The sequence below is a fragment of the Epinephelus fuscoguttatus genome, linkage group LG17, assembly GCF_011397635.1.
Source record: "Epinephelus fuscoguttatus linkage group LG17, E.fuscoguttatus.final_Chr_v1".
Taxonomy (NCBI): Eukaryota; Metazoa; Chordata; class Actinopteri; order Perciformes; family Serranidae; genus Epinephelus; species Epinephelus fuscoguttatus.
The window spans coordinates 17,934,329-17,959,966 of NC_064768.1; the positions used below are offsets into that span (position 1 = coordinate 17,934,329).

The 25,638-nt window shown below is 41.0% G+C and overlaps 2 protein-coding genes across 2 annotated transcripts; one reads left to right on the forward strand and one right to left on the reverse strand.

Annotated features, from left to right (window-relative positions):
• Positions 1-7: 7 nt before the first annotated feature.
• nelfe (negative elongation factor complex member E) lies at positions 8-5,798 on the reverse strand. Its single transcript, XM_049601528.1, has 11 exons — positions 5,664-5,798; positions 5,290-5,375; positions 4,715-4,784; positions 4,120-4,265; positions 3,952-4,026; positions 3,504-3,541; positions 3,123-3,400; positions 2,812-2,956; positions 2,250-2,304; positions 372-474; positions 8-267 (listed from the first exon to the last, which is right to left on the reverse strand). Exons 1-11 carry the CDS (start codon positions 5,776-5,778, stop codon positions 191-193), a joined length of 1,188 nt encoding a protein of 395 aa, XP_049457485.1. The 5' UTR covers positions 5,779-5,798; the 3' UTR covers positions 8-190.
• A 52-nt stretch (positions 5,799-5,850) lies between these two features.
• skiv2l (SKI2 homolog, superkiller viralicidic activity 2-like) lies at positions 5,851-25,622 on the forward strand. The gene is made up of 29 exons (XM_049601526.1): positions 5,851-6,000; positions 6,360-6,478; positions 7,049-7,170; positions 7,768-7,885; positions 8,447-8,561; positions 8,688-8,762; positions 8,866-8,919; positions 9,003-9,166; positions 9,792-9,947; positions 10,123-10,268; positions 11,766-11,912; positions 11,997-12,081; positions 12,182-12,288; positions 12,397-12,543; positions 12,650-12,746; positions 12,837-13,049; positions 14,762-14,872; positions 14,987-15,098; positions 15,260-15,378; positions 16,171-16,302; positions 17,299-17,436; positions 17,539-17,643; positions 18,241-18,376; positions 18,491-18,617; positions 18,819-19,029; positions 19,961-20,071; positions 21,888-22,106; positions 23,218-23,358; positions 25,193-25,622. Exons 1-29 carry the CDS (start codon positions 5,988-5,990, stop codon positions 25,391-25,393), a joined length of 3,741 nt encoding a protein of 1,246 aa, XP_049457483.1. The 5' UTR covers positions 5,851-5,987; the 3' UTR covers positions 25,394-25,622.
• Positions 25,623-25,638: the final 16 nt, after the last annotated feature.

Genomic DNA, 25,638 nt, shown 5'->3' on the forward strand with positions numbered 1-25,638 from the left:
CTCAAGGTAACACTGTATGAAAACTTTTTATTGAGCTCCACAAACAGTATCTCAGTTTCATGAGCTGCACACAGCATCAATGTGATCTAATCCAAGAGACAACAGATGACTCTGTATGACACTTAGAGGAGCCAGCTAACACGCCAATAAAACAAAAAACATGAAAAGCAAGATGCCAAAATAAAAAAAATCATCCCAGGAAATCTTCACTGTACACGACTTGATTCCTCTTGTCTCTGTAGGAGCCCTTGGTGCTGTTCTGCACAGCTGTGAGAGAAGAGAGACATTGTTGAAGGTTAATCACGCTGTGCAGACACATGCAGAGAGAGTCTGATCATCGTCTAAACAAACAATGCGAGCGCCGCGTTTACCCAGTGAAGCCCAGACAGATTTGCCAGTGGCAGCATCCAGCATGGGCTGCTTCCTAGCGATGCTGACTTTGATGTGAACGTCTCCCACTGTGGCTCCGTTCAACTGTGAGAAACAAACAGAGAGGTGAGTTTGGAGTCTGCTTTGTGTAAGCAGGGATTCCCCACAACCTCAGGCTGTCCTCAGGTTAACTATTAGATATATGAGACAGTAAAAAAAAAAGTATGCCCATGATTGTGTAATTACTTATTAGGAATGAATGAATGATCTTTAATGTCAATATACTCAGGTACAATGAAATTTCACAAGGCTTCTCTCAATAGTTAAAATAACATCAGATAAAAACAGTAATAGCCACATATCAGGACTTTTGCAACTTCAGGATAAAATAAAAGGTACTTGTTAAAATAAATGTGCACATTTTCGTAATTAACCATAATATCTGCTGTTAATTAGCCTCATAATAAAGGCAAAAATCATTCATTTAATCCCAGGGCTGTATACTGGCAAGATTTGGGGATTTGCTATTTAATATGTTGCGATAAATTGTAAAACTGTAACCGAGGTGACGTATTACGACTTTTTAAAATCTTAGATTGGGCAAACAATGCTGTCAGTGCTCGCAGTGTGCACTTACTGACCCTTCCTGTTTCATGGGCCAGTGTTCTCTGTGTATACGCTAGCGATATTGTGATGTTGGAGTGGTCGAGTCAGATGACTAAGGCTAGATTACAACAATATAGGATCTAGTGATGGGGGGTTAAATGACACAAAATGAACCACTGCCACGAATCCCAATTATAAATTGCAACTTTATCACAAAACATAATATAGCTATATCTTTAAATTATCTCACATGTCACAAACTTGGGCTGCACAACTAATCAAAATATTACTGAAATTGTAATATGGCAATTATCCTTTTTGGTAAAGGTAAAATGATCAGTAGCACTGTCGTGCTGCAGAGATGCCGAGATGACTTAAGTCAGACTTGACCCCAGCAAAAATCACATTGTCACCATTTTTATATATTTTTTTTAGTGAAAATGAAATGCAAAAATTGCCGTTACCACTAAATTTGTGACGTATATTGCAATATTCATCAAAATAATTGCAATTTTTTTTTTTTTAATTTGTTTTTACATATTGTGCCACCTTATCACAAATCCTATTTTTACATTTTAGACTAAAATTTCCTGCCAATGACCAAGTTCACTGGTTAACTGCCTACAAGAGAGAGAGAAAATACATCTAGAAAAAAACAATACCAGCTCCATGCACTAATATGAATTAAAGTCAGAAACTAAGTTTGACCCACTTTGGGTTGGTGCCCAAAGGAGCCCAAGAAACACTGTAGTAGTCTGTAGATGCGCAGAAAAAGATGGAGGCCATTCACGTTTAATGCCAGAGAACATCTTTGAGCATTGACAGAGTTTAAGTTCTCCCCATCTTTAGATGACCATCATACTAAGGTCTAGTAATAACTGAGTCATAAATCCATCATCCATTAAGAAAGTCCTGCCGCTGATTGAAAAGGTGAGATGCAGCTGAAAGCCCCGCAAGAATATACAAAATCAATCGTGATCAAGATTTTTATATTTGGCAGTCTCTAAATATCATATCTACACTAGTAATAACGATGTACTCAGATTGCGATAAACAAAAAACGCCAGTACCTGCAACTACTGAACTCTATAAGAGTACTTTTTACATATTGTTTTAATGGTCTGCTGATTGGCTTCTCTACTCTGAATTACATTTACGTTTTAATCTAATTTCTGGGTTGAATCCTGTTTTGTAGGTTGCTGTGTTATTATTAATCATGGAAGAAGATTATATGTATGCATTGTCTGTTTTTTCTTATAAATGATAACACCAACCTCAGCTACAGCCTGGTCTGCAGACTCCATCTTCTCAAAAGTGATAAATGCACAACTAGAAAAAGAAACAGAAAAAAAAATCACAGCTGTTTTGTATATGCAATAAGACAGCTATACATTTATAACAGTAAGGCTGCACAATATGAGGAAAATGTGCCAAATGTTGACTGATTTCATTGATTGGTTGATATGTGTAACATTGAATATAACTATAACAATATTACTAGTGATAAATAAACAGAGATTAAAGTGTACTCAGGTCTGTCTTTCAGTAAACTGCTAAAATACCGCAAATTGCTTGTTGAATTAAAATGAACAAATTTAACACTGAACTGAAAACAAAAGAATGATAGCTACATTTTAAAGTGCAGTTTTCTATTGATACCCTCAGCTAACTCAAAAAAATATTATCGGAAATATCTTCTTCAGAAACACATATCTCTTTTGTGATGTGTTTATCGCACAAGTTGACATAGTGACGATGGTTAAAAAAATGACATATTGTGCAGCCCTACATAACAGTAGGTAGAGATGACCATTATGTTTACACAAGGTTCCATACTTGCGCGGGTTGTCCATGGAGAGGTCGATGATGTTTCCATGTTGAGAGAAGGCAGAACGCAGGTTGTCCTCGCCAAGCCCAGAGCCATAAACATACACGGTATTCCCCTTTCGTACTCCTCTCCGCTCTGGGTATGAGTCTGACCCTGAGAATAAAAACATGGGAGAAAAATCATTTGTGTCCCAGCATGCAAATCACAACCACCACCACCACTCTATACCCACATCATGACTTGGCTCTGCACTGAATTCATATATGTAGAGATATTTCTGCCTTCCTTATAGTTGTTTTTTCCTTTGTTGGTTACTCACGTCTGAATGGTCCATCTCGCTCTCTGTCCCGTTCCCTGTCGCGGTCTCGATCCCTGTCTCTGCTTCGGTCTCTGTCTCTTTCTCTGTCCCGCTCCCTGTCTCTGTCCCTGCCTCTGTCTCTGTCTCTATCCCTCTCCCGGTCTCTATCTCGGTCTCTGTCCCGCTCTCTATCCAGCTCTCGGTCGCGGTCTCGCTCTCTCTCTCTGTCCATGTCACGGCTGGTTGACATGCCACCTCCGTCCTCTTCATCCCGGTATCGGTCACTTGAGCTGACAAAGCTGCAGGGGGCACACAGATGAAATGATGTCACACCCACAGATACTCACTGTCAGTGTATTAAACAGTTTGTTTTGCTTGTTCATCATGGTTTTAAGACATTACCTCTCATACAGAGACTTCCTGTGGGCTCTCTTCCCAGACTAGGAGAAGCACACATATGACAACACCAGAGTAAGCTGTGCATTTTGTTTTCTGTTAAAGTGCAACATAAGAGCACTGCAGCTTTTTCCGCAACCTCTTTTTTCAGATCTTGTAATGTGCAAATGTGTAAATGTATATAATATGGCATATGGCTTTTTAACACTACAATAGGTGTGACCTTTGACAGAAATTTGACATAAGGCATGTAACTCTAAGTAGAAAACAATAGCCTGAATGTGTGGCCATGTGATCAGGTCACCACTGGAAGAAGTAAACTTTGCATTGGCTATTTTTTCCCAATAATATTCAAAATTTGAGGATTTGATGCTACTCAAAAAAGAAATCTATAAATTTAGGAGACACCAATTGCAGCCATGTTTTTATCATGTTTTTTTTTTATCCTCTGTACCTCAGGTTGTTCTTCATCTGTAGACACGCTCCTTTGGAACGGTAAGAAAGCAGGAACTGGGCCTTTCTCAGGATCCTGTAGCAGACAAAGAGCAACAGTTTAACAAATGAACAAACAAAACAGCTAAACATCACCTGAGACAGCACCGTCTAAGGAGTGATAGCTCACCTTGAGTTTAATTTCCAGCATTCGAGAGCGTTTAAAGCCCGAGTTCTTGTTTTCCGATTTGATGGCGCTGATGGCACCTGACTTGATCAGCATCTTTGCTTGCTCTGTCGCCGTTGCAGTGTCAACAACAGGCTGGTCTGACAAAGCTGTAATGAAAAAAAAAAACAAAATTATACCCAGAGTTGAAGTAGATTAAAATAGGATAAAGTAAAATACATGCTGCTTTAGCAGAAATAAAAATTAGGCCTCGAGAAGCCTTGAAATTTTAAATAGGGTCAACTTGAGTGAGTATAAGGATACAAATAGGCATGCAGGTCATAAATATTTTGTCCAGTTATTTATTCTATTTATGGCAAAAACATTATTGTGTTTATTATTGACGTGGTCTTGTCATTTCCTGTTTTTAATTCTTGTGGACAGGACATATTCATACATGAGTCAACAGGTGGCATTGTACAAATAAAAGATATTCCATAAATCAATTAATTAAATTATACACACTAGGAACAATGGTGGCCAGTAAACACAAGGTTTATTTTCTTTATATGTGAGAAGACAAGTACACAAATTGTGGAGTGGAGTCAAATGCACTTACTTCGTTTCAATCCGCTCTGGTTTGTCTGGTTGGTTGAACTCTGCTTCTTCAAGGCAAGCAGCGCCTTTTTCTGAGAAGACAGTGAACAAAGTTTAGTGCTAAAATAACAGTGATTATGAGGAGACTTGTTATAATTGAGGAATTAATTCAACACTTGCCATTAAAGGGGAATGTTTGAATGTTATTTCCTTGGCCTAGAAAAGGTCAATCAAGATTTGTGAACATGAGCTACTGTCTCTCAAATCCAGAAGCCAGAGAAGTATGTCTTGAATTTGTGACTTAAAGTATAAAGTCTGGAGCTGCTCCACAAACAAGTGGGAGCCTGATTTTATGGACCCACAGAATATTTGTTTTCTATATTAAATCCAAATGAGCTTTATTCAATTATTCTATATTTTTGGACTGTCTTAGACCAGAGAAATAACATATATGAACTCTGAAAATGGGTGCCGTCCCCCTTTAAAAGATATGTGACAATGCTACACATCCACAACTTAACTGAAAATGCCAAAGTCTTACATTTCACAGACTACCATGGTTTTAAGGGATGTGACACCGAGCTTCCATTTATTTACCTTTTTCTTGAGTTTAGCATATTTCTTTTGCAGAGCCTCCTCTTCCTCCGTCAGACTACTTGGAAACACCACCATGACAACAACAGCTGCGACACAGACAAATGCATTAGCAGCTGGTGACAAATACAGCAGGTGTAGTAACGCAAAATAGGCATTGATAAATTATTGTCACCCGTTAACAGATGCTAGCCTGTAAGCTAATAAGGTCTGCAGGCAGAAACCACAACTTCTTTCTGATAATATAAATGTAGTTAGCTAATTTAGACCACATTAAAAAGTAAACTAACAGCCTGCCAGAATAATAAAACAACTGTGGTCTTTTAAAACTACCTTAAACGACGGTTATTATATTTTATCAAATCCATTTCACTTACCAGATTCAAACGGTGCCGTCTGAACGAAAACACCGACGCGTAAATATGACGTAGTGCTTCTGGTCGCGTTTAACTTTTTTTTTAAAACAAAAAAATTGGATACACACAACGACATCCCTTTATAATATTATAATTAATTATATATTTTTAGACTAGTTTGTAAAGATAGGTGACACTTTTACATTTCAGTTTTTATTTTTTCCAGGAGCTAGCTTAGTTTAGCTAACTTAGTAGCCACTTCCGCTTGTCAATGTTGGCAACTTCCGAGGCGACAGCAGGAACTATTTGGTGGCAACTTTTAGCTTTCATTTTGGGAGTGGGAACATGGACAGAATAAGTAAGTTGTGGCTTATTTAACGTACAGCCAGCTTGCATATTTACATTTATATTTAAACGCGTTTCATGGTTTTAACACCGCTCACCGGTGTAGCTTGTGTGATGATGTGGCTAAAAGGGGTAGCTGTCAATCAGTGCACCATTCAGCAGACTCATAGCTCATATATTTGATATTTAGCCAATTAACCAATGGCCTTATTAATGTTTATTCAGTCTGTCTTGAACCCATACAGGCAACTGCTGCGTGAAGTGAGCGTTTGCATGCACTGGGAGCATCTTCCTGCATGGCTGTGGACTAGCCTCATTGTATTTGTTTAGTCATTCATACTCTTTGTGTTGTTGTCTCGCTCCTCTCTGCAGATGTGCCCCCCGCGGGCCCCATGGACCTGCCGCTGTCCCTGCTGGAGATGGGATGCTCGGGCAGGTTTGAGCTCATCACACACCCCTTACCTGACCAGCCTTTACCTCCACAGAGCACGGTGAGGATGCAGCAGCATGACTGTGTACATTTACTCAAGAAAAACTTGAGTTTTTACATTTTATGCTGCTTTGCACGTATATTTCACCACATTTCAGAGGGGAATATTCTACTTTTTGTGCTACATTTATCTGAAAGTGTGTGTTTGTCCAAAACATATAATTAGCTCATGAAATATGATGCATTGTTAGAGAATAAACTATCCAACACTATGGAAAGTAGATAAAATTGCTGCATCTGGACCAGCAATATTAAAACATCTGCACTAAAGATCCGTAATTTAATACATTTATAGAGGTGTTTTTATTCTGCATAAGAAGTAGTTTCACTTTTGATACTTTAGGTAAAATTTGCAGATAATACTTATGTACTTTTACTGTGATAAGTTTGTCAGTGCAGTCTATTTTTTAATAGAATTTAGCAGATAGTTTTAAATAGATGGACTTCAGTAGGTAGTTGACAGTTATCCTGTGGAAAAATTACAGGAATTCATATATGAATTACGAATCAGACCTGTGATTTAACGGTTACCTTATATGCATCTACTTATTTCTTATTTTTCCATCCACAGCTCCCACATGGGCTTCCTCCCACCAGCCTGAGCCTGGAGACGGAAGTAGAGAAACAGTTTTTACAGGACGCTGCATGGCTTCCTGTACACGACACAGACTTTGCCTTCAAGAAGTTTCTTAAGTACGTGTTCCGATAATGAATTTGCACCGATATGTGCTCAGAGTCAGTACATGTTGCCATTACTGGGTGTTGTAGACAATGTAATGTACATATTTGCATCCAGTGACAAATGTGTGATGGGATTGTTTCAGTCTTTTAAGATTCAGCAAATGATCGCAAATACCAAATGAGAGAATCCATTGACCCCTTTTTAATCCCTGCTTTAGGGGGAGCAACAAAATGTTGTCTTAGCGGGAAATTAATCAAAGTAACAAGTGTGCAAAATAAAAATTAATAAAGAAGATTAAGATATGATCATTATTAAATAACTTTTTGTCTTTTTAAGTTTAACCTTTATTCTTTAATGTTACCTAATTGAATTAATTTGACCCTGAAAGTAAACAGAAAATATAAAAATTAGTAGCTGCGATACAAATACACCAGATAATTTAATAACATACAGTATTTGGTGTTATAACAACAAATAAATGAATTGTAAAGTAAACGTTTTTGATTACAAGAATAATTTCAAATCAGATATTCCTGATCCGAGTCATTCAATTTGTTTTATATGTGTTTCTGAAGAAGATGTTTCTGTTGTGTTGTCGTCTTCACCAGGGTGACTCAGAGAGACGTAAATGTCGACTCTCTTATCAACTGCACTCCGTCCTCTCTTCACTCCGGTCTGTCCGTTGTCAGAGATCCAACCACAGGGATGCTGCTGGACTTCACAGAGGTAGCTCACAAACACACTGGCTCACTCATCCTACTGTGCTGTTATTAATTGCTTATAAAGCGTAATATCATCTAGAGCTGAAACAATTAATCAAGCAGTGGATCGATGGAATATTAATCTGCAACTTTCTTTTACATTAAGTAAGGGTTGTAATCATTTTTTGAGCCAAAATTATGGAAAAAAATCCTTGTTCCAGCTTCTCTGATGTGATTTTTTGGCTATTTTTTTTGTTTTCTTGTTAGTAAACCAAGTAGCTTTGGGATTTTGGACTGTCTGTCAGATAAAAAAAAGGAATTTTAATATGTTTGAAAAATTGTGGTGGGCTTGTTTTACTATTTTCTAACATTTTATAGACCTAATGATTAATATAATAATAATGAATTAATGAAAAATAATTATTAGCTGCACTCTTAAAGCCAAAAAGAAGATGTTGTGTTAAAACTGTATAACTGAATAATCCATCTATGTCTATTCAAGAGAAAGCGCCCATTGTGTTACTCTAAACAAAGTAAAGGTTAATTCTGCTACTTTTGTCCTGTTATGTCTTTAACTCACCTTCAGGTGTTACTGGAGAATACTGGCCTGTCAGCAAAGAACTCGCTTTCATTACAACGTCAGCCCGGGCCTCCGTCAGAGAGCCTCCGAGGCAGCAACACCAACTACCCCTTCCTCCCCGGTGAGATACAGTCGATTCATTCAAAGCATTTCCCCTTCAGTGCTGTCGACCTTTAGTTAAGATGTTTATACGTGACATGTTTGGACTTTGTCTTCAACATATTTGTTGTGATGGTGATGTTCACAGGAGGAATGGAGGAGCTGACTCTGGACCAAATCAAGAAGAAATCTGAGCTGGAGGAGGACATAGACTTTGAGAATGGTGATTTTTTTTTTTGACTCACAGTGTTGTAAAATAATGGTGAGACTTCTGTTGTTATTTCAGCTCTTTACAATTGAATTTGTGCTTTTTTCCCCCCTCATAGATTTACTCAGAGTCCCACCTGGACTTAAAGCTGGGATGGACTTCACTGACAAAGGTTAGATGTCAGATATAGATATAACCCTACAGGTTTTAAAGATAATTCAACTAATTTTCTTTTTTTAAATTTGTATCCTGAAGATGCCAAGATAGCAAAGCCAGAGGTCAACCTCATGTCCCTCCTGTCCACACTGGACGACATCACTGATTTGCAGCCTGAGCCAGAGGAGAAAGAGGAGGGCAAAGCAACTGAAGAGGCTCCCAAACTACCGAGAACAAACAGCCTTGAAGACCTGGGCATCAAGGTACTGCAATTTTTTTTCTCTTCTATTAAATCAACACTAAAATGGTCAGCTGGGAATAGATTAATTTCTTTGTATTGCCTTTGTTAGATATTAAATATTTACCAGTACTGTGTAACTGTAGATATGTGGCAAATTGAAATTCAGTTATGTTTTATGTTACTTAAGTTGAACAGTGTTGGTGGTTGAGTTATAACATTTGTGGTCATTGATGCATGTTGTCTACAACTTAGTGAGACTGCAAAGGTAACGTTAGGTCATAAATACAGCAATGAAAAAGAAAGAGATGAAAATACAGTCTGTAATAAACACTGAGATAAACATTGGGCTTTTCTAATTAGTCTGTTTTGTGCTTTGTCGTCTCCTCTCTCCTCTGTCCTGGGTATTGGGCTGTGTGTCTTTTAAAAAATCACAATACTTGCCTGTCCTGATCATATGTAGGCCTGGCCAACTGTTACATGTGTCATATAATCCATGGTTGTTACTTCCAACTGTTCTCAATCACTGCTTAGTAGTCCTGCTTTTTCCAAGCTACAGTCATGCTGTTATCAATGCAATCTAAATTCCAGCTAGGCCTCTAGCTAAACATTAACTGCACCGAAATCTGCCTCCCTTCCTCTTTCTCCAGGATGTTGTGTCATCCTCGACTCCCTCAGAGAAAGGAAAAGATGAGACATCAAAGCCAAAAGAGAACCCAGAGGAAAATAAGAAATGGGCCATCCCTGTCAACATAACTTCACCCTGCGATGATTTCTATAAACGCATCCCCAACCCAGCTTTCAAGGTCGGTATTCTAGAAATCATCCAGTTAATAAAATAAGTCTGTTTCTTTGTATGCATGCTGCACACTTCCCTCCCTATTTATTTGTTGTCTCTGTGTTTCTCTGAATATGTGATGAATCGTCACATGAGCATCCTGTGATAACTGATCTGTTTCTCCGCCCTCCTCTCTGCTCCAGTGGCCGTTTGAGCTGGACGTCTTCCAGAAACAGGCTGTGCTGAGGCTGGAGGCGCACGACTCTGTGTTTGTGGCCGCGCACACATCAGCTGGCAAAACAGTGGTGGCCGAATATGCCATCGCGCTCTCACAGAAACACATGACAAGGTGTGTATTGGTTGGCACAAATTAATTTCCCTCTGTTTGCCCTCGCTGTGTGCGTAGGTGCACAGCTACACACTTTCAGGAGAAGTTAAAGACAGCAGTTTGAGTTTGAAGTTTTTACTGGATGTTTTGAACGGGACATATCAGAGTGTCATCTCCCATTCCATTGCTGAGGATAACGCAGTAAAGCAGTAATGTCACTGCAGCAAATATTGTGGGACATTTAAGCAGCAAAACTAAAAACTGTGGTTATGAACTCCACAGAGCAAACATAACTTTTAGCTTCTGAAATAATCAGTGAAGTCACACCGCCTCTTGTGCATTAATGTGCACAACATCTCTTATTGTGGAGTCGGACAGCAGCTCTGCTCTGCTCTGCTCTCGGTGCACATTTTAGAGGATGTAATGAATATTTTCCTCCTTAATTATGTATTATTTCACCCACCTGCAACCTAGCTGCAGGTCCTGTGTGTGTAACAAGCAGAGTGTACACGCGTTGTGAACCTGCCTATGTAAGCACATCTTACTATCTGAGTAATGCGCCCTTTAAACAGCAAGAAAGTACTGCACCATTCTGACTTTAGTCCAGGTTTTATTGGTCAGTGGCTCAGTCACCTGCTGCATCAGTATAGCAATATGCCAACAATGTGCCTGACCTCACCTCATTGCAAGACGTACATGCCCATGAATGTATAGATGGACGCAAGTACATTTGATGCTCGCACATCGTGGGCGCTGGCTGTTAAAATGACAGCTTTGACGGTCTGCAGCTAGCAATGACAGTTGCCCTGAGTGTTAGACAGGGGCCAAAGTCTCTGCTGCGTACCTGCCATCTTTAAGCATTTCTTCTTTCTCTGCACGTTGTTATAGTTGTTTCCTACCAAGACGTATTACATTTTCACCTCCGACAGTGATGACTGTAATAAATATGAAATAGTACCTCCAATTATCTTAACAGTAGGGATGGTAGTGCGGATCGTGGTAAAAACACTCACTATAAGCTGATCGTGGTCAATTTCCATTATCGGGATAATAAATAACATATCTAGAAGCTTCCAACGAGACTGCTGGGCAACTAAGAATAAAAAAGACTCTGCGAAAACAGGCTACAAGTACATAAAGCTAAAAAAAAAAAAAAAAAAAAGAAAAGATCTTAATTAAGTATTTGCATAATTTATCTGAAAAGATACAATGCCATTTTAATTATTTGGATGAATTGTCTGTTTGTGATCCAGTAAAATATTTGTTTGTTAAAGTGTCAGGTTAAGTTATTTCAGTATGTTTTAGAGCAATTTTAAGAGTTTTAAGCACATTTTGATGATTATCGGTATATTATCATGAATTGTAATTATTTTGGCCATGATAACTTTGACATGAAATTTTTTAAAATTGTCACATTCCTGCTTAAAAGTATCAATGTTTCTTTCCTCTTTTTGGTTTATGTATTTTCTGCATGTGCAAATTGTATTCTGACTCTTCCCAATCTTTGTGTTTTGATAGGACCATCTACACGTCTCCCATCAAAGCCCTGTCCAATCAGAAGTTCAGAGACTTCAAAAACACTTTTGGTGACGTCGGACTCCTGACGGGCGACGTCCAGCTCAGCCCCGAATCTTCTTGTCTCATCATGACCACTGAGATTCTTCGGTACTCTGGCTGTTTTTTATGGATATTAAATTCACGTTTTTAATCAACTTGTCAGAGCTTTTTAGATTTATCGCTCTCTTTCAGTTCCATGCTGTACAATGGCTCTGAGGTCATCAGAGACTTGGAGTGGGTGATCTTTGACGAGGTTCACTACATCAACGACGCGGAGGTCAGGAGCTGTCTCAGCTGCTCTCTGCATCTTTCATTCATCTTATTTTACTTCTGAAGTCAGGAGTCACAAGTTTCCTCTCCTGTTTGTTTTTCCTCAGAGAGGGGTTGTGTGGGAGGAAGTCTTGATTATGCTTCCCGATCACGTCAGTATCATTCTCCTCAGCGCCACAGTGCCCAATGCTCTGGAGTTTAGCGAGTGGATCGGGTTGGTGCTCTGAATATTAGAGAGCGTTTAAGAGCCAAGCTTCTAATATTAATTGCATTTTTTGAAATCGTTCGAACATTTCCCTCATTAATCCTTTTTTATTCCTAGTCGTATAAAGAAGAGGCACATTTACGTGATCAGCACAATGAAGAGACCTGTGCCTCTGGAGCATTATCTGTACACTGGAAACAGCACCAAGACTCAGAAAGAGATGTTCCTACTGATCGATGCTTCAGGAAACTTCCTCACTAAAGGGTAGAACATTTTCTTGTATGCAGCTGTGTGGTACTTCCTCCTGTAGAGACATTATTTTTAGTCGAGTAAACAAGTTCTCATAAAGGATGTTGTGCTTGTTGTTCAGGTATTACGCAGCTGTCGATGCCAAGAAGGAGCGCACCAGCAAACACGCCCAGTCATTTGGCACAAAAAGCACTTCTCACAACACTACAGCCAGTCAGGTGAGTTCCTTCACCTTGTCTTCTGACATTTTTCTCTAACAACAACATCATGCTTCATGTTCTCATCCCTGTCTCTATGATTCCCTACAGGACCGATCGGTGTGGCTCACTCTCCTGCACTTCCTGTCCCAACGGCAGCAGACACCAGTGGTTGCGTTCACCTTTTCTCGTACACGCTGTGACGACAATGCCCGCTCGCTGGACTCCATGGACATGACCACCTCCATAGAGAAGGCCGAGATCCACTCTTTCTTCCAGAAGAGCCTGAGTCGACTCCGAGGAGGAGACAGACAGCTGCCTCAGGTAAAGAGCAGCCAGCTTTAGCTAAGCCTAAGTTATGCTAAGTCTTGAAGTCTTTGTGGTTTTCAGACTACATGACTGACTGGCAACTACAAGATCTTCCACGTGGAGGAATCTGTCATGAGTCTGTCTGTTTCCAAATCATAGTATATAAAGATGCACAACATGTCTCCACTTCCCCCCACTGAAAAATGAAGCCAAAATATCCTGGATACGCCTGCTGTCATCTTGCGCTGGTGAAATCATTTGGAGCCAGAGTGTGCACAGTTGCGATCTTGGTATTATGCAGTTCCCGTCCAAACACCTGTTCAACCATTCACAAGCAGCACCACTGATAGCGAGCACACTGATTGGCAGTCAATCATGACAGCATGAAATAACTGACTAAAGTCAAACTTAACAGAAAAAACAAACAGTTGAACAAACAGCAGCAACAAACTACCTAAAATGACAGAAACCATCTTTGAGAAAAAGTATTTGATGCGTACTTTGATGTCTTTAGTTTGGCCCGCGTCCCATCCACTAACATCCAAGGGATGGGGTTTATGACATGTACTTTAGCCAGCCACCAGGGGGTGACCGAGATGTTTTGGCATCTCTTTTGGGAGCTGTCATGTCGTCCATCTTTACGTACAGTCAGTGCTCCCAACTATGTGTTTTAATGAAAACACATGCGCGAAGTAACACGGGAAATGACATAGCACCATGGGCGTGACAAGTTTTGTTGTTGTCAGTGGCACATGTGTTCTTAAAATAGCCTATTTTCATACATCTTTACCATTTACAGCCTGTGTCGTATGTGTGCAGCAACAACTTGAATCAGTGCTGCAAATGCAACACATACAGTTAAGTTCCTATTGTTACAGGCAAACTCACCAGGTTTCACTTCAACGTGTCTTGCGGTCTCATTGGCTGTAACTCACCGACAAAGTCCCCCACTGGTCCAGATATTTAGCATGCTAGATATCTGGGATCTTTGAACAGTTCGCACATTGCTCTAATTAATTTTTTTTTTGAATGGATCAAATTACTCTGTGTAATGTGAAAAGGGTTGCTCAGAGTTATTATCTACCCGGCATTTTAGTTCTTTCAGCTCATTGCTTTAGTTTTCCAGCCTGCAGCTTCACTGTCTTGCTTCAGTCTCACGGCTCTCATCAACATCGTTTTGTTTTCAGCTAAAGAGCTCCACAGTACACTACCTGCTCAGCAGCAAATGTCAGACAGACAGACAACGTTTACTTCTAGCAGGAAACACAGAGGAGCACATAGTAATAGAATAACATTAATATTTCTATGGTGGAGCGTTTCCCACATATTTCCTTCAGGAGATGGTGGACATGAAAACACATCTTAGAAGAAGTATTAAATAATATTGGTGAGGGTATGATTATGTTTTGCAGTCACATCCTGTATGCAAGAAAGTGTCTATATCTCCCACCAGAATTTAATTTGGCCAAATGAATGCATGAAGTCTGCAACATCAGTCTCTGTGAGAGTTCACACAAAATGCAAACATGCAGTCATTTAAAACAATGACTAATGTTGGAGCGTAAGAAATAAAACAGCAGCTAACACATGCACTCATTAAAGATACATTAAAGCACATTAAATATTTAGTAGCTTTTGTGACAGCGTGAAAGATGGAGTTAAGCCTTAATGCCGTATTAACAGTAAAGTCTACAATTGTAACACATTGTAATAAATGTGATGTTCAGATCCTGGTCATGAGGGACCTGTTGAAGAGAGGAATAGCCGTTCATCATAGCGGGATCCTGCCGATACTGAAGGAGGTCATTGAGATGCTCTTCTCACGAGGCCTTGTAAAGGTGAGTCAGAACAGCTCGTTAAGAAGGAGAGAAGCTATATCTGCTGCTTCAAGCATAATCTGCAAACACACGTCAGCCCACAGATGGTTAATACAACATCCCTTCATCTCCCAGGTGCTGTTTGCCACAGAGACGTTTGCAATGGGAGTGAACATGCCTGCCAGGACCGTGGTGTTTGACAGCATCAGGAAACACGACGGGACCGGCTTTAGAAATCTGCTGCCAGGTTCGGTGCTCTCTCTCTCCGTCTCTCGTGTGTCTGCATTCCCTCTCTTTCATCTGAGCCAACATTTATTATGCTCTTTCATCTCCGAGGATGAATCAGAGTCGAGGGAAAACAACAGTAGTTTTGATATCACTTTTATGCTTTTGAACTTGTACTTTTAGGTGAGTATATCCAGATGGCGGGCCGAGCAGGCAGGAGAGGTCTGGACGCCACAGGCACCGTCATCATCCTGTGCAAAGCCGGAGTTCACGAGATGGCAGATCTGCATGTCATGATGCTGGTGAGGCCCGTTTATATATCATTTGCTGTGGTGCTACTGTAAGTCTACTTCACCCGTTTCTTCTATGAGCTGTCTGTTTACTTTGGCTGAGTTTCAAGGAAGGTGTTGCACGGTGGGTTATTCATTAAACATTTAATAACACAGTTAAGTGTGCTATTTTAACTCACTTTCACCGGGAGAGAATGTTTTGATTTCAGTGTGCTCTTCACTAGAAAATATTCTCCTTCATCTTTAACAGGAGCTTTATCTTCTTCTTTCCCAATCATTTCAAGGAATGTTATATTTAACATCATGTTAAATATAAAGGGAATTTATTTTACAGTTGCCCCTCAATAAACCCATATATATTTTTTTAAATTTATTTATTTATATAGTTTTTTTAATACTTTGTTGCTGATGTTGTCACTTTTGTTATTGATTTTCTTATTTCTTTCTTTAATTATCTGTATCTCTTTATGTCTCTATGTACTTATGTGCCTTGGTCCATCTGCAAAATCCCCCCCAAAAAATGTTAAAATAAATATAATGGGAATATAGTAGCTTTTAAATACCTGGTGTGCCAAAGCGGTGGCAGGAAAAGCAAAACATAATCCACTTTTTAAATTGCTGCCATTTAAGGATAACTCTGGTTGATATTTGATATTTTCTTTTTGCTCAATAAATTTCATGAAAGACCAAAACCAACAATTAAATGATCCTAGAAGTTAAAATTGACTCATATATTGGATAATCTCGCCTCTTCGTTGTGTACCGACTTTTCTTCTAGACATCATCCTTTTTTGTCTCGCTCAGGGTAAACCCACCACCCTCCAGTCCCAGTTCAGACTGACCTACACGATGATCCTCAACCTGCTGCGAGTGGAAGCGCTCCGCGTGACCGACATGATGAGGAGGAGCTTCTCTGAAAGTCACAGGGACACTCAGGTAACATACATCTGGAGACTGTAAATGCTGTACGGCAGACGTAAAATGAAGTTAGTACATAACATAGAAACAAAAAATGCAGCTAAAAAAGGAACGCCCTGCTCCTCACCCATGTGTCTTGCATCTTCCCCAAGTCAGGAAAACCCACAACTGACCCTTGGCAAAGTCCTGCTTCCCTTGGTTACTGTTGTTAAGCCTGTAAAGCTTTCAAAAGGTTTCATGTGCAACTGTTTTTGTATTTTCCCTCGTTCTGAAAGCTCGACAGGCCTCACATCCCTACTTACTGTTGCTAACGTAGGATTGGACAGTGGCTGTTATAGGGAGGGGCTTAGTGAAGGGTCAGTTACATCGTAACAGGTAGGGATAGACCGATATGGACTTTTTAGGGCCGATGCCGATACCAATTTTTTTCCATCACCCTTAGCCAATGACCGATTACGGACTGCCAATTTTCTTGAGCCGATATTTGGGGCCGATACTACTTTTGCTCCCTCAGTTTACATCAAAAAAATGACACAATGATAACAAATATTACAGGTCTCAAGTTTAAAATAAGAATAAGAATAAGAATATTGAACAGTAAAAAATACTAAAACAAGATGGAAAGTTGAGGTAGAACAGGTAGAATATTATTATTATAATTATATAATAATATTAATATTATTATATATTATTATTCAGTGCTCTTAAATCTTCCAGTAATGTCTTTATAAAATAAACAAATATTTAAGCTGAAGCATAAATAAAACAATAACTACTGTACATAGTAGGATTCGCTGCATGTGCGCTGCAGGGTCTTCCGGCAACACAGAGCTGCCCGTGGATGCCTGTCTGTAAATCATGCCAGGGAAAAATAAATCCGCGAATCCACACGCGTATCGGCCGATGCCGATACAAGTAAAAAACTCAAATATCGGCCCGATATATCGGCTGGCCGATGTATCGGTCTATCCTTAGTAACCGGTCTTCTTTCTTCTTCTTCTTCTCCTGCTGTAGGCCCATGAGAAGAGGATCAGCCAGCTGAAGCAGACGCTGTCTTCTCTGCCTCCTCTGGATACAGAGGGCCAGCTGTCCGACCTGTTGCCTTACTACCACACTGTGACTGAGCTGCGAACCACCACCGAGGCCCTCCAGGTAAACTCACACTGAGACACACACACACACAAACAAAGATCAAATTCCTACAACTTTAATCTGCTACTTGTTACATTTCCTCGCTGCTGTCTCTGGTTTCAGCGCGCTATTCTGGAGTCCGTCAACGGGCTGAAGGCTCTTTCTGTGGGTCGAGTCATGGTGGTGAACAACAAGCAGCATCTCAACGCCCTGGGAGTTATCCTACAGGTAGGTGTGTGTGTGTGTTGATGTGTGTGTTAAGAGCAACAGTAGATGAAGACATAAACACTCTCTAACCATCATCACACATACCGGTCTTACTCAGAGTGGTCGTCACTTGCTTTCCCCCGAGATCAGTAAACAATCAGACATCTAGAACTGTAGATCTTTTGGAGTATACCCTGATGAAGTTTTGCTTTCTGTAGGTAGTATTTCTGATAGTTATTTTAAAGAAACTTTAAAGTAGAGTAAATGGACGAGGAGCATGTGGGCAAAAGGGACACAGGTTTGGGACAAAAAATGTAGCATGTGTGAAGATTGGGTTATAATCACATAATTCTCTAAGTATAACAAATCAAGAAATTAATAAGTGTAAATCACTCACGTAGACACCCAGTATTCTCAGTGCTCAGGGTCTGGAGCCTATCCCAGCATGCAGCGAGGAAAAAAGGCACAGACACATTCCCACCTGCAGGACATAGAGTTTGTCCTTCACCCAACCTGCAAGTCCTGAGACTGTGCAGAAAGTTGAACACCTAGTGGAAATTTGCTCTTGATTCCTACTGCCATCTTTTGACATCTTCTCCCATCTTCTCTCCACGCCAGGTTTCCAATGACTCTGTGAATCGCACTTTCACAGCTCTCGTCATCTGCGAGAAAGGCAATGAAGAACGGGAAGGAAAAGAAAACAACAGCAACGCTTTCCCTCACCTCTACAACACGGCTCTCTTCATACCTGAAGGTCGGTCGACGGGTGTGACATACATTCACGTCGTGGTCATTCTATCAAGTAACTTGCAGTGAGTGTAACAGAAGCATGAGCTTGTTTGATGGTTGCTCCTTTTGTTTTCATCAGGCCCTTGCAGCCACACGGTGCAAAAGTTGAAGCTTCAAGACATCTCAGCCATCACAGTGAAAACCCTCAAAGTGATTCCAGACCGGATCATCGACAACTACAACAAGAGGCAACAGCCGCGATTCAAGTATGTGAGAAACAGCTTGGTTGATGTCTTTATTAATGTCTACATACTAGGCTTTCTTTCGAACTTTAAAGCATTTATTAATAATGCTATAAATCTACACTTAAACTCTTTATTCATGTCTTTGTGTCATGCCACCAATAACAAAGTTCTCTTTCATGCTCTCCTCTTTTTCATTATCTCCTTCACCCTCTCGTCCTTCAGGTTTGACCCTCCTGGCCAAGCCATTTCCACAGCGACCCAGGAGCTGCTGCGATTGGCCGAAGCCAACCCCAGCGGCATAGCAAGTCTTGACCCCGTCAACGACCTCCAGCTGAAGAGCGTGGACGTGGTGGAGGGCTCCATGAGGCTCCGTGTGCTGCAAGACAGCCTCAGAGAGTTCAACTGCATCCACTCGCCCACCTTTGCAGAGCAGGTGTGTGTGTATGTGTGTGTGTGTGTGTGTGTGTTTGTTTAATCGAAGCTGTCCTTGAAGAAACTCTTTTATGGGAGTTATTTATATTTTTGAGACGCACTATGCAGATGAATGATGACGTAAGTGTTTCATTTTACTGTTTGTTTAATAAAGACTTCAAATTCTTTTGTGCAGCAGTTGCATATTTATGCAGCTAATTAACATCATACCCTTACATAAGACACTTTACAGTTGAATCCCTCCTCTCATTTCTCCCTTTTCATTCCAGCATCAGTTTCCTTTTATCCCTTCGTCATTTCTCCCCTAGTTTCACAATAATAACATCAAACTACGCCACAAGATTTCTGCTTTTGTGTTTGTGTATCCTGTCTCCCTGGCAGCCTTGTTGAGGAGATAAGATGTAAAAATCGGAGCCGGCTGTTTCTATAATTACCCATATAGGCTCGTAGCTGCAGCTCATCGCTGTCTCACAAGCTCAGCGTGTCATTTGAGCCATCTCACACACAAACGCAAAATTCCTCTCATTACTTTGCGAGATAACAAGCTCTTAGCTGCAGTATCACTGTCTCCTCTCATCACTGTTGATTCACACTTTCTTGTGTCTTTATGAATTGTGGATATTATAAAGCGGTGGTAATGCAGTGTGCTCTACAGTGCAAGCTGTTAGTATAAAGTAATTGGCCTCAGTGGGTTTATGTAATATGCTCTCCAAGAGAGTCCTCTGCGCTGTCAATGAGACCACTATAGGAAACATTTTCTCCTCCGCTAGAATACAGAGTTGGTTTTTTATGATGCACTGAAATCAGGTCAAGTGCTGCAGCACTGCTGTTGTATACTCAAGTTAAGTAACCATGGTGTGTGTGTGTGTGTGTGTGTGTGTGTGTGTGTGTGTGTGTGTGCGTGCGTGCGTGTGCGTGTGTGTGTGTTTCAGTTTGCTCGGGTTCAGGAGAGGATGAGTGTGCAGGAGGAACTGGACAGGCTGCTGTTCCTGGTGTCGGATCAGTCTCTGTCTCTGCTGCCTGAATACCACCAGAGGATCAAGGTTTGGACCAGACGTTTGACTCGCTGTCCCATTTCTGTCAGGGCGTTTTTGTTTTTTTTCTTTATTTTTCAGAAAGAGGTCACTTTCCAATCCTGTGGAGTGGATTTTTATTTTGTTATCAGAAAATCTAACTTGATTCATATCTCTGAGAATGTTGTTTATCATTTTAGTTATGTTCTCAAATATTCACATTTGTATTTAGACCTAATCTTAGTCTAATACATATTATGACGGTAGAGGTCCTACATCAGGTTCTATTGTTGCGTTCACATGGAGTCAGAAGGATGGTAGATGGCAAACTGGATATCATTTCAGTGGATAGGAGCAGGGTGATAAAATAAGATGAGGCCGGCAGAGAATACCAGCAATAGTAACTGTTTTCCTTCTTCAACAATGGAATTTACAACCAGATGTTATGTAGCTCCTTCACACAAGGAGAAAACATGGGAGATATGGACACTTACTGGACATTACTGGAAAAATTACATAAAATAATTAAAACAAAATTCATTTGTTCAATATATTGCTTTCATTCTTTGTAAACAATAAAAAGTCACCATCGCAACATATGGTCATGCATGTTTTGTTTTGCTGTCCTGCCATTCAACTGGACTATTTCCCTTTAAGTATTCCTTTAAGTTGCAGAGCATTACGTACAACATCCCTGGTTCAATTCCAGCATCTCTCTCTTTAATGTCTGCTGTATCTAATAAAGGCATAAAAATGCCCCCCCAATAATAAAAAAAAAACAAAAAAACAGTCCAACATCCAAATATATTGAATTTCTAATGGATAAAAACAGCTAATCTTCAATTTGAGAAGCTTGAATTAGTAAATATTTGGAGTTTTCGCTTGATAAATGAGTTAAATAGACATTAAGTTGGATTAATTAACTAATACATTTCAATTTCAATGTTTGTTGCTTGAGATTTAAGACTTTATTATTATTTAGTAAGTATTTGGACAAATTAACAATTTGACCTGATGATGGAGGAGAACCAAAGACATTGAGGTTTGTCCTCCTGGAGTTGCGTATGGTTGCACAAAATTTCAGGGCAAGCTATTTGATATTTGTTGGAACATTTCAGTTTGGACCAAAGATGTGGACCAACACACCAAGCTAGACCCCCGAGAGAGAGTTGCTAACAATCTCAGAAAATGTAGGATCACAAATTGAGTCACAAGCCACAAAATATTGAGAAACACTGGGTTCCCACAGTCATTGAAAGCCTGGCAAAGTCACGGAATTTCACAATCTCAAGTGCAGTGTGCAACAGTCACATTGAAGGACGAGCAATGTCAAGTGAGGCAAATTAAGTCAAACAACTTATTTGATGCTTGATTTAAATGGAAAACTTGCACAGTTCTGATTTTCCATGACTTACACCGGCCAAGCCTTCCACTTTTAGACGTTACACGTGTATGTGACGTAGTGTGGTGGTGTTTGTTATGGGAAGCCAGACTCTCCTGCCTGTGTGTGTAGAGAGAAGTACAGTAACCAGGCCGGCAAGTGCAGCAGACACAGTGAAGTGTATGCTTTTCCAGAATAAAAATTTTGTTATGGGTCCTTGAAAAGTCATGGACAGGTTTTAAAATTTGGCCCATGAAAATGTGTGTGCGAACCCTGGAAACAAAGTCCTAGATTACATTAGTGTTACTATAAGCCTGTCGTATTGACTCTGTAGACTCTACTTTTTTGTGGGGTTTTTTGCAGTTTCATAGAGGAGTAGCATTTTAACTGAGCACCGGCAGATTCAGTTTGATTGATCCTGAACAGTCACACTCAGAAGTTTATCTCCCCACTCCTCTCCCTCAGGTGCTGCAGTCCCTCCAGTACGTCGACACCAGCGGGGCGGTCCAGCTGAAAGGCCGCGTCGCCTGTCAGATTAGCAGCCATGAGCTGCTGCTGACCGAGCTGCTGTTCGAGAACGTCCTGAGCCCGCTGGCGCCCGAGGAGAGCGCCGCCCTGCTGTCCTGTTTGGTGTTCACTCAGAACACACAGGTTGAGCCGCACATTACCAACACGCTGCAGGAGGTGAGGAGGAAGTGGTTCATTCTTGCTTGTATCTCATGGAGAGCATGGATATTAAAGTGACAGTCATGATGTGTGTACTGACATACTGTACAGAATCTGCCTCCTCCGTGGGTGACTCACTCTCACTCTCACACACACAAACGCATACACACACACACACACACACACACACACATAGTACATCTTCTCCCTGCAGAAAGGACAGTAAGGGCACTCCACCTGACTCATCCCCGTCAGTCCCTCACTTCTTAATTCACTCGTCTGTCTCTGTCAAGCTGGGCTCTGCTGTGTCACTGTGTGTTGTTAAACAGCCCCTGATACATGAAAGTGCTTTATGAGAGCCTGAATTAGTGATGACCTGAGCTCTGCAGACCTGCGATAGGAGAGCAGATGCGTCATGGCACAGTTTGTAAAACAGATTTCTTGAACATCACCACGAGGAGAGAGAGTGATGCATTTAAGGGCCGCTTGTAAAACTTAAACCACTGTCTTTTATGCTTAACTCAGTCTTTCTCATCTGCTCCCCCACAGATACAGCCAGTATTTATGGGAAAGCCTAGAAAATGTCACATCCTTTTACACTTAGGGGAAAACAGCATTCACTACCATGCTGAAGAGTTGCTGCCAGGTTGCAATGTGAATACTCAGGGCACTATCGCAGTTTACACCCACCCAAAGATCCTTTTTGTTGAACCAGAAACAGCCTCAAAATCGCTATCGCCAAACCCAGATTCTATTTAAATAAACAGTAATTTTATAATCGGTTGCAGAACCTTGTGTGATAATGTTATAGCACATCGTCAAAACTCTGGCTAATGGCGCTGAGTAGCGTTAGCGCCGCTATACTGTCTCGAAACGTGCTTGGACGTCACTATTACATCATAGCATTAATGGCTGCAGGGTACTGATATTATGGTAAGTTTAATGGATCAAATTGACGGTAAGTGTAGTGACTCTTATGTGAGTTTAAAAACTGCGTCTTCCCAGCATTTACAGGCTGGAGGAAAGGACCGTTTCCCCCATCGCCGACTCTGCTCTCACTACGCCCCCCCCAACTATGACTAGACACTGACTGTATCTCTCTCTCTCTGTCTCTTTGTCTTTTTTCCAGGGCATCGATCGGGTGCTGTCAGTGGCCAAGCGTATCGGAGAGCTGCAGAGGGATTGTGGGATACCACAGACAGCTGAGGAGTTTGTTGGCCAGTTCAAGTTTGGCCTGACAGAGGTGGTGTACTGCTGGGCCAGAGGCATGGTGAGGTTTGACTCCTTGTTGTTGCACTTGATTGTGATCCCGTTTAACACCTGGTAATTACATGCAGTCCATATCTGGATGAGAAGAAAACTGCATATCAAAGGAGCACTCAACCGATTTCACATTTAAAGATAAGTTTACTCGTCATGGGAAGAACTACTCAGCCTGTGAAAGCAGTTGCATGTCTTTCTTGGCTCTGAAAAGAGCTTTTCAATGTCTAAAAAAAGTCTCAGCTTGGGCACGGAGATACCAAAATCTTAACAGAAAGATCATTTTACAAACTGTGGGAAGGAGTTTGAAAGATAGACATTTACCAGGCATGGAGGGTCTGACAAACGCTGCTTTTAAGCATCGTGGGCATTGTAGGATTCAGGACATCTCAACCTCTGCTGCATTGATCATGGCCTATCCTTTTTTAGTACATCTTTCAAGCTAAGAGTGGAACTTTTACATATAAATGAAGGTCCGTTGCATTCAAGCCCTTGCTAAACAAGTTCACACAATGCTAATTAAGTCTGTCGCCACCTGGGAACGCTCTCTGTATTTTGCAGTTTGGGTGTTGGGTGAGGATTTTCCCAGGCTGGGGCACTGGAACTGATGCCTTTTATGTAGACCAGCCAGAGCTGTATTGCACAGGAAGCAGGGAGAGACCATAGCAACGGAGCAGCGGCTAGGAATATGATAGAAAATCCCAAAAAGCATCCAAGAAAAGTTCCTGGAGTGGATGCTCCAAATAAAAGAAAATGGGCATTCAGAGGAAGGATTTGAGTCAAAAAACAGAAGCGATCGACAGCGAGGACAAACACAGATCACCACTGCACGTACTCTAAATATCGAAGGGGTTCCCTGCATCCCCAACGTAATCTACACTTAAACCGTAAGGGTCTGTGTCCACATAGCTTCTTTTTTTTTTCAGCAGAAAACTGTTGGCAGAGTGCTGGGGAGCGCTTCATCCCAGCACGTCATCAAAAAGCACTGGCAGTGTGTGGGTTTTGCTTCTATGACAACAATATCTTGACGCTAACATAAGCCAGGTAGCTAACATAACACTACACTAACAGAGGTACACAGTCAACTTCAAGCTTCCAAAGCGAACAAAATAAAAGCACAGTACTCACCAGCAACATCCAACGTCTGCCAGCGGATCTGCTCCCAAAAAAAAATTCCGTCTTTGTGGTGACAATAGACAGTAGCCTAGCGAAAGTCAGGTAGTGACGTCACCGGCGTCTTTCTAAAAAGTTCAAGGAGATTTTCAACTTGAAGCGCCCAGAGTGGCACTGAGCTTTTTCTATAGGCAGTGGCATGCAGCCATATACGCTCGCTCCTCATTGAGAACAATTGAAAAACATGCCAGCACTGAGAAAAAAAATGCTATGTGGACACAGGCCCTTACTCTTACTGCCAGAGGGAGGAGACACTTAAATACTCAATAGCAGATTTTACATAATGTTAAAGGTCCAGTGTGTTGGATTTTCTTAAGTTTATGATCACCTGAAAATAACAACTGTGTTTTTGTTACCTTAGAATAAGCCGATTATATCAACATAGGGAGGGGGTCCTCTTCTGTGAAGTCAGCCATGTTGTTCTACAGTAGCCCAGAACAGTCAAATCAAACACTGGTTTTAGACAGGGCTTTTTGTCTTTTCATGGCGGCCACTGTAGTCCTCCAACCATTTCATTTGGTGCACAGGAGAAGTTTCATTTGGTTGCAACCTCACCGCTACATGCCACTAAATCCTACAGACTAGACCTTCTAGACACATCTTCCTGATTCACCATCTTGTCATGCCATGTCTCACCCTTCTTCTGTCTCACTCCCTCCGTTCCACCACAGCCGTTCGCAGAGATCGCCCAGCTGACCGACGTCCAGGAGGGCACGGTGGTCCGCTGCATCCAGCGCCTGGATGAGGTCCTGAAGGAGGTGCGACAGGCCGCCCGCATCGTGGGAGACTCCGTCCTGGGGAGCAAGATGGAGAAGGCCTCCCTGGCCATCCGCAGGGACATCGTCTTCACCGCCTCCCTCTACACCCACTGAGAGAAAGCAGCCGAGCGTTTCTTTGTGCGAAAGGTGTGAGAGAGATGTGGGGGAAGTGAAGAGATGCTTCATGTTAACAAGTGCTCTATGTGCCTATAAAAACATGTTTACATGACAGTTCCTGACAACCAAGAAGGGAATGATTTTAACCAACAGACCAAAGTGCAGACTGTAGGAATGAACATGAAATCTGTAATTTATTGTACAGTAATAAAAATCTGTATTCAAAAAAAAATGTGTGTAGA